This window comes from Bombus flavifrons, chromosome 14 (genome assembly GCF_040668555.2).
Source record: "Bombus flavifrons isolate JBK064 chromosome 14, iyBomFlav1_principal, whole genome shotgun sequence".
Taxonomy (NCBI): domain Eukaryota; kingdom Metazoa; phylum Arthropoda; class Insecta; order Hymenoptera; family Apidae; genus Bombus; species Bombus flavifrons.
This window is the reverse complement of record NC_138455.1, coordinates 5609232-5619203: the sequence shown is the minus strand read 5'-3', so window position 1 is coordinate 5619203 and position 9972 is coordinate 5609232. Positions and strand designations below refer to the sequence as shown.

Below are 9972 nucleotides of genomic sequence, written 5' to 3'. Positions count from 1 at the left end.
AATTCGCAGGATGCTCTCCTTGACAGAGGATGCACTTCGCAAGGGTTTCTGGAGATTTGGTGACTGATCAGTAGGGTGAATACCTGCATATTTAACGCAGTGGAAATTATGGTTGCAATATTTCTGCGTGTGACCTTACCTTTGGCACCTTTTGCATTGCACTATCTCTTTTTTTATAAAAGGAGGTTCGAATTTTACTACTGAGTTCATTAATCGATCGATGTTGTAAATTTGTTTATTGTTTAACTTTTGTTTTAAGTCGATGAAGAATACGAATAGCGGGTTTTTCGAGATTCTATGCCTTATGTCGCTAATGTTTGTTACTTCATGGCCATGTTTTAGGAGTTCGAACTTCAGTTCGTCTACGTTAACTGAGTGGTGGATGTTGCGTAGTACCACACGAAAAGATCTTTCTTGTTTGCGTTCAAGGTTTGCTTTGTTAGTTTTCTATAGGAGTCTGGGTTAGTCGGCAGAATTTTAACTTTGTTATTATTTGTTTTTAGTTTGTAATCCTCTTTGTTGATATCTTTCTCAATGGACTTTATCATTGTTTGAATATCAATGACATCATGAATGAAGATAGGTGGGGGAGGGGGATTTTTTGTGTATGTTGGTTAGTTAATGTTTCAGCTACGTCCATGAAGTCGTTTGTGGATTCTAATTTTGCGAATCTATTGCAAATGATTACACGGCTTGTTGATGGCTTGTTCTGGCTAGTGTTTGCGTTTATTTTAACTGTTTCTAGCTTACGCTTTTTTTTATTTTATTGGTGTCGTTTGAAAGGACATATTGTCCTTTTGCCACGGAGGAGATAGAGACCAGACCCTCTTTGGCGTGACGGCACTCTCGATAGATGTTGTCCTCTCACCCTTTCTCTCTCGGCGCGCTTCTTTGCGAGCATTACTTGCTCGCAGTAGGAGCGGACGGCGATGTACTCCTGTTTCCCCCTCAGCATGGCTTCTACGATCGCCTCGGAGGCCAAACATCGGGGGCCGATGGTGAGTCGTAGGACACGACGCGGTTCCTCCCACGCCAGGCAGAACTCCAGCGTGTGCTGTGCCCTGTCTTCCTCTTCCTCGCAGTGGTGGCACATACTAGTTACCTCCCGCCGAAACTTTAGCAGGAACTCCCCGAACACTCCGTGTCCTGTGAGCACTGCGTCATCCTGTACGTCAGTGGGAGCCCGCCACGATCTCTCCAGGCCTCCCAGTTCGGTAGGACCGCTCCAACGACCCGATGAGGCTGCACCGTATCCTCGGCGGCGAGCTGAATGCGCCACTGTTCCCAAGTCTCGAACCTTGCCTCCCCCCGGACGTTGCGGACCGACCTACCGGCAGAGGGCATATCCCCGACCGAGCACTGGCTCTGCAGTTGATGGTACACCCGTCGGAGCGCTAGGGCCTGGAGCTCGAACGGAGGAGACACCGCCATGACAGTCGCCGACGCATATGATATCGTCCGGTATCCCCTTACGATCTTGATGACGGTCGTCCTATGAAGCCACCTCAGCAAGAGTAGACTGCGTCAACTTTTTATCAAATCCTCTGCCCACACCGGAGCCCCGTACAGGACCCGAGAACGGATGACTCCCTCATACAGTCGGCGCACTCCGACTTCTGCCCCATCGATATTCTGCAGCAGTCCACATAGAGCGTTGGCTGTCATCGTCACTATGGGAACCAGGAGCTTGAAGTGCGGTCCGAAAGTCCATTGACTGTCGATGGTGAGGCCCAAGTATTTCATCTGAGGTCCTACCTCAATCTTCTCTCCGCTTATGTCCAAACACAGGTCGGACAGAGGAGCCTCCTACGTCGATAGTCATAAAACCATATGGCATCCGACTTGTTCAAAATTAGAACTAACAATTATTTACTTGTCACAGGTAAAAAAATATGACGTTAATAATAATGAAATATGAAAATATTTATGAATATTTTGTAATAAAACTAATTTCTAAAATTGATATTTTGGATGCCCGTCATTACAATTTCAAGTATATTTTCGTGTTGATACAACATGGTTATTTTTGTCAGTTAAACAAACCTGCATAATGTTTTAATAATGCGATGCGCAAAACTATCTAAACAAGTCTCTAATTGCGACGTTTATTAGAAAAAGATAAACGACTTTATCTTAAGGGCTTCAATATTTAAAAAAAATACATTTTATTTTACGACTATAACGAATACCTCGAAAACTAAGGCCAGCTGACGGTTACATGTATAGGGAAAAATAGTTCGAAATGTTAGACTTTACGATATATTGCAAAATCATCGAAATCGAAGAAGACGAAACAATTCTACAAGTTCTTCCAAACTTGTTTCCTATTCGACTTTATTCGACTGTTACACAGAGAATCACACAAAGTGAAGGAAAAAAGTCAAGGGGAGCAAAAGAAGCAAAAAAGAAAAGAATTTCATTCTTATAATATGTGATTTGTACTTCTCGATGTAGATAACTTTCATTGAAAACTAGTAATCGCGTCTATTCATATTGAAAAACGACAAATTGCTACTAAATTGTATTAGATTATGAAAATAAAATAAACCGAATTGAGATGTTAATAACTCTGTATTCTATGTAAAATTTTTCACATTTATGACGTGATCTCTGCAGTTCCTGTCAACTTTCAATTGACACCACGTGAAATGGTCTAATTTCAAATTTGAATTCCTATTTCCGCCACCAGGGCGCAGATGGCTCAGCTACGTATCATCAAAGCACTAAACTACTGAATATAGATAGAATATATATCAGTACATCAGAGACGAATAGACGAATATTTCCCAGGAAAAAGTAATTAGTAATTAACGAATATTCAATAAATTAGGCGGAAAAGTATGTCTATCCTTGCCGCACACTATTACTCCCCTTATCTAACACCGTCTGAGATATCTTCTTGCACATTCTATATTCTTGTTAACATTTCTCGATTTTTAGCCAAAGAACACTATATATCAAATAGGAATACTTATTCTGATAATGATTGATAACAAATAAAATACTTACCTTGAATTAAATCTGTGATTGCACTGTAAAGGAATGCTCAGGTACCAGTATAATCTTAATGTAATATTAACTGTTATCAATAAGTTATTCCTTATATTAATGATTTATTAGAATTTATCGTTTTAGAGAATCTCAGAAGTTTAGGTAAAAGAGACACAATTTGCAGTCAGTTTTATTAAAATCTTTTATTCAACTTTTTAAATCCAAATACAAATTCATATTTAAATCACAAACTAAATTTACACTAAAAATTAAAATCAAGTGAGGATATCAATCTGGCAAGGACATTAACAATGATTAATCAATATTAAGTATAGACTTTCTTTTACTTTATTTTGTGTCATTTACAATATACACTCCTTTATCTTAAAAAATAGAACACTGTTTACAAACATATAGCTATAATTACTTAATATTAAACATTCGTAAATTCATATTAAGCTATAAATCATTCATAAATCATTAATATTTAATATTATTTAATACTACAATGTAATGTCAATCATTCATTACTCATATAATTAAGTATCACATTAGTAATTTATTAAATCTACTGACTAGATTATAATACAATAAAATTTGATTAAACCAACGTACACGTATAAAATACGATAATGTGTATATGATACGCTATTGCTAAAATTATAGCTTACAGTTATCAATATTTGTAATCGTAATCGTAATATAACAGAGTTTGACATCACGGCATCAATGATTCGCGGTATTCGCACGGTGAGTTTATCTTGCTACGGTTTACCGGAAGAATAATTACCAACTATGTTTAACACGAACAATATAAATGAAGACCTTTATAATTAGTGAACAGTCGTGGGATCATTATTTTTTAAAGTGTTCTGGCTCTTATTATCATTGCGTTCGCCAGAACAACATAACCTCTAACGAAATATGTTTCCGTCGAAGGATCTAGGAAAATCGGATTATATCAGTTTAAATATCCAGGATAGTGCAACATTCTCGCGAGGATCATCACGTAGTCTCTGGAGGGTAAGTCATTAAAGTATTCGTTACGTATACAAATACTATAGATTTCTTTAAAATTTTTATTAAAAAATTGCTCTCAGTGTAAAATTAAAAATCTTTTGTTTTTTCAGCAATGGAATCAGTTGTCAAGGTTTCAGAGAAATATTCTTTACTTTATAGTCATTACGATCATATTAGTTATATTTTATCTGTTACCTGGCGATAACAAAAATGGAGTTTTAGATGAAAGTGATTACAATAACATAGAGGTAGTGCAAGATACTCCTAAATATGAGAAGGTATGTTTATTTCGATAAACACTATTGTTGTTTAAGAGAACGTCTTTTTATATTCTCAAAAAATATAATTTCTAGCCAGTAGAAGATATTGTAGTAGATAATGTAAATCAGGAACATAAGGGAGGTGGGGAGGTCATTGAGGAACCTGAATTCCAACCAGAAATAAATCAGGTGGATGATGATCAAATTGGAGAACCACCTCAACCTAAGCCGAACACACTCAAATTTAATGGTAACTTTATATCTTTATAACATAATTGTTAAGCTGATTTTGTTAATAACATTATAATTATTTATTTTTAGGGCCACAAAATAATAGACAAAAAGCTGTAGTTGCAGCATTTAAACATTCATGGAATGGATATAAAGAATATGCTTGGGGATATGATAATGTGAAACCAATATCAAGAAAGTACTATGAATGGTTTGGCTTAGGGCTTACTATAGTTGATTCTCTTGATACTATGTACATAATGGGCTTAAATAATGGTAATATTCATGTTCTATATATTCTATATAGAATTAAGGAACATCCATAAAGCTAATAATACTTACCTTTTATCTACAGAATTTTTAGAAGCCAAACTATGGGTTGAGAAAAATTTAGTGTTTACTTCAAACAGAGATGTTAATTTATTTGAAGTTACGATTAGAGTATTAGGAGGTCTATTATCCGCATATCATCTTTCAGGTGACAAGATTTTCTTAAGTAAGGCTGTAAGTTGTCTCTGATTTTTTAAAGTTATAATGATATATTACTGAAAGAAATTTGGCTATAAAAATTTATGAACTATAAATCGTAGACAGCGTTAGGGGAACGTATGATGCCAGCGTTTTCTACTTCATCTGGTGTTCCTTATTCCGACGTAAATCTTGGTACTAAAACTGCGCATGGTCCTAAATGGGGTCCTGATAGTAGTACAAGTGAAGTTACTTCCATTCAATTGGAATTTCGTGATTTAAGTCGTAGTACAGGAGACCCTAAATTCGAGGTAATTACGGATAAATATTAGCTTTGAATGCGTTATTATTTGCATTATACGTAAGAAAGTATGCGATTGTTATCCTTCAGGAAGCAGTAGCAAAAGTTTCGGAACATGTACACCAGTTAGAAAAATACGATGGTTTAGTACCCATTTTCATTAACGCTAATACTGGACAATTTAGAGATCATGCAACAATTACGCTTGGCGCTCGTGGTGATAGTTATTACGAGTATTTATTGAAACAGTGGCTTCAAACTGGGAAGACTATTAATTAGTTAGTATTTCATCATCATTATTCATTGGGAATTTGTTTTTCTTGTTCTTGAGCTTGTCTCATGAATTTATGATAATCATTTAAATTTGTAAATGCTTTTAGCCTACGAGATGATTATCTGTTAGGTATTGCTGGAACTCAAAAACACTTAGTAAAACGTACAGCAATTAATAAGTATCTTTTCATAGCAGAGCTAGTTGGAGCACACAAAGAAATAACACCAAAAATGGTAAAATTTTAAATAATTTTTGACAGTTTAATATATCATATGTTATTGATAATGGCTGTATTTATAGGATCACCTTACATGTTACTTGGGAGGTACATTAGCTTTAGGAGTACATCATGGTTTATCGTCTGATCATATGGATTTAGCTAATGAAATTGTAAAAACTTGTTATCAAACGTACGCGATTCAACCCACGTTTCTTGCTCCAGAAATCACGTACTTCAATACTGAGGTAATTATAATAGTTGTTTACTTGGATAAAGGTTATCATAAAAGGATATAAGGATATTATAATTTTAGAACTCAAATGGAGAAAAATCAATGGATATGTATGTGAAGATGAATGATGCACATAATTTACTCAGACCAGAGTTTATTGAAAGTCTTTTCTACATGTGGTATTTTACTGGTAATAAAACATTTCAAGACTGGGGGTGGCAAATATTCCAAGTAAGTAATTATGTAAAAACTGAAATATGAAACTTTTATTGTGTTCTCAGTCATACATATATATGTATAATTTAATAGGCTTTTGAAAATTATACGAAAGTGGAAAAGGGGTACACCAGCATTGGTAATGTAAGGATCGTTTACAATACACCACAAAAAGATATGACAGAAAGTTTTTGGTTTGCTGAAACTTTGAAATACTTATACTTGTTGTTTGATGATACAAGGCAATTAATAGATTTGGATAGATGGGTATTCAATTCTGAAGGACATCCATTACCCATATACGAATCATAATCAAGTTTGGTCACAAAATTTCATGTATAAATTTGCACCATTAGAGAAATCTTAAATACCTTTTGAGGCCAGTGAATAGATATCCTGATGTCATACACAGATAAGAAATTAGTCGAATTAATGTACTTTAAAATACGAAATAGATCTTCACTTTAGGCTGCAGTATCTTCTAGGAATAGTTCTTAAACATTACATTTTCATAAAAGCATTTTTTGTCCGTTAGTCACAGAACTTATGCATCTGCTAGTGATTAACTGTTTCTACTCAATTTTTTACTGATTTCCCAATACAAAGGTGTATTTTCAAATTGATCGTTATAATCTATTTCATGACAAGTAACTTAATAAAAACAATACAGAACATATTCCAGATCACACTTTGATAGTGTATAAGAATTGTTGAGTACAATATTTAAAAAAAAAAGTTGAAAATAATTGTTCTCTTAGCCTGATATACCAAATCCTTCTCTTTTTAAGACAAGTAGAATTACTTCATATATTTACAGAATCATTTAACTACAACATAATAATACAAATCATCTACATTATTTAGTTAAAAAAAAAAGACAGAAAACTCTGTTACAATATTTAATTGAACAAAAATTTGTAAAGTGATACAACCTTCAAATAAGAAAAGTTACTTATACTTTACTCTTAAAAATCCTAGTCAAATTTTTTCTCTCTCCTTCTCTTTTTTCTTGTTAACAAATGTGCAATATTCTATTTTTTGCATAATCTAATATTTAGTTCTTCCAGTTAAAATAATTCATTCATAAATATGTATGATACTTGAAAACAAAGATTAATTTATTACTAAGTGATATAAATTGATGATTAGGGCGTTCTATTACTTTTTAGAATTTATTATAGAAATATCTTTATAATAAAATATTCTATACGACATACATGTATATTGTGTACTGAGCAATTTGAATTGTAACTAAAAGTTTATAGTAATCTCAACTCATTATTTTTCATCATAATTTAAGTCTTATTTATTCCACATTTTTTGTATAAAATACTAACAAAAAATTTTACGTCACTATTATAGATATTATTGAAATAAACAAGAGCAATCAATAAATTAAGATACTAAGATATAAATCATAAAAATATATCACAAAAATATATACCTGCTTCATTTATAAAAAAGTTATTGAGATAGTACTGAACTATCAACATTTACTGAAGATATTAATGTAGATTTAATTGCGTATTATCAGAATAATTATTTTACATTAAAGAGATGAAACTTTCAATTCTGCTTCTAAATTACAAAAAATTACAAAACATTATGGGATAAAAATTTAAACTATTCACATGTATACATCTCACATGATCTTTAAAATTATGTAAATTATGTAAACTAAACTGGATTTGTTAATGATTCATTTTTACTTGTATATAGAATGTTATACAAAATGTGGTATCCTCAAGAAGAAATCTTTTTAAGAAAAATAAAGTTTTCAATTTTTCCATATAAAAACTTGATTCAATTTTCAGAACCAAGTTAGAATACTATTTTCAGACATACATACTTGTCCATGTGGTATAAAAATTTAGGTAACTTCAATGTTACTAAGCATTTGATAACATTATCAAAAAGTAGTAATGAACATAAATTTTATCCTTCTAATACATACATATATATATATATATATATATATATATATATATATATATATATATTTGTTTGGCGGTCTCATTCTTCAAGTGTACATACTTTCGATTATGCTGTACAATTCAATGTTTGTTCCACTTTACAACAAGCATAATTCATTTCACAGAGAAAATATAAATAGTAGTAATAGTAGTACTAGTAGTAGTAGTAGTAGTGGTAGTAGTAGTAGTAATAGTAATAGTAATAAAACTAATTAAGTCAGCTACATATGTTACACTATTGTGGATTATTAAATTGCACTTTGTGTTACTTTTTATTATTTAAATATGTTCTACTTGCAAGACAATCGACGATATGTATTCATATTTTTAGTAATGTTTACAAAATTTTAATGCCATTGAGAAGTAAACTGTATGAATATACATTTCTTATATAAAATACAATTATATATAATTTGTTAAATAATTTTACGATTGCGCTATAATCTTTACAATGAAATAATTTTATTATATCTATGTATCTTAATGTTATATATTAATGAAATATAATTTGTTATTATAAAAAGTAGAATTCGGAAATTTTATAATAGTTAAATTTCTTACATTTACTTTTTGTCAATTACTTATACAAATAACAAGTTTGTATAAATGTGAGTTTCGTAAAGCCTTTTGAACTGATATTAATTGTGAGGCCACAGCAGTACTTTTCATCTATACAATATCATTTTGGAATATATTTACAAGATATATCATTTTTATTACTTTTTGTTCAAAATAATTTGATCATATTGTTTTGGTTTACACGATTATTTTCAAAGTATAACAGGTGTAATTATAAGAATGTATCAAATTTGTTCATACTCTCTCTTATTTGTATAAATTGCAACTTTTATGTACAATTTTCTCCTTATACGATACCTTAAGACTTTATACTATTTATGAATGTAGAATATTATTTTATAGGATATTGACTTTATTCAAGTAAATTTGTGCTTTTAATCAAATCTCCTACACAATGAAGTTTTAATATTTAAATAAATTTACGGCACTTAAGCAGTCTTTAAGGATAATTAGCATTATTTCTCTTCATTCTCTTCAATTTTATAATGGAACAATATGTATGGGTAACGAACTTGTACATATTCCAATATTATTTATATATACATATGTATATATATATATATATATATATATATATATATATATAAAATTAGTGGCATTGCATGATTTTTAAGAAGAAAATACTATAAGTTAATAATCTATTTTTGATACAAACTATTACCTTTTAATGCTTTGTTTGGAATAATGTATGAAGCACTTAAAGACTAATATGATATCACTATGTAAAAATAGGAATGCATGGATAACTATCATGCAGAATTTTTCTATAAGATTAAATTCATTGCTTTCAGTTAAGACTTACAGCCAAATAATTTTTCCTTAACATTTACATGACTACATTTGATTAAAAATATAAATTTTATAAATTGGAATGACATTTAACAGTCTATGAAATATCAGTGATTAAATTCTTATAATTATAAGATACTTGATCAATTTGTTATATTAAAAATGATGCACATACTTTCCAGATCTAATATATACCTTAACTATAAGGTTCCAACTTTTTCCGTTTCATGTACTTCATAAATTTTACAGAATAAATAATTATTTTATAAAAATATTGGATTCTTCACGTATCATATCAAAATTTTATCATTCCCAAAATATGTTCCTAACATATATTTCAGATCTTTCTCTTTTTTTACTAATATGTAGAAAATTCGAGATGAGCATACATTTCTTCTTAAATGTAATATAGACATTT

The 9972-nt window shown here is 31.1% G+C and overlaps 1 protein-coding gene across 2 annotated transcripts; it reads left to right on the top strand.

Moving 5' to 3' along the window:
• The first annotated feature begins 3526 nt into the window (after positions 1–3526).
• alpha-Man-Ib (alpha-Mannosidase class I b) lies at positions 3527–8617 on the top strand. Of its 2 annotated transcripts, XM_069126659.1 has the most exons (12): positions 3527–3741; positions 3829–4014; positions 4122–4289; positions 4365–4521; positions 4593–4778; positions 4858–5006; positions 5093–5281; positions 5362–5549; positions 5652–5778; positions 5846–6010; positions 6079–6228; positions 6307–8617. In XM_069126659.1, the coding sequence occupies exons 2-12, from the start codon at positions 3916–3918 to the stop codon at positions 6523–6525; spliced, it is 1797 nt and encodes a 598-aa protein (XP_068982760.1). In that variant the 5' UTR covers positions 3527–3741; positions 3829–3915; the 3' UTR covers positions 6526–8617. The 2 variants fall into 2 exon arrangements, with proteins under 2 accessions (XP_068982760.1, XP_068982759.1); XM_069126658.1 differs by having other exon boundaries at positions 3527–4014.
• Positions 8618–9972: the final 1355 nt, after the last annotated feature.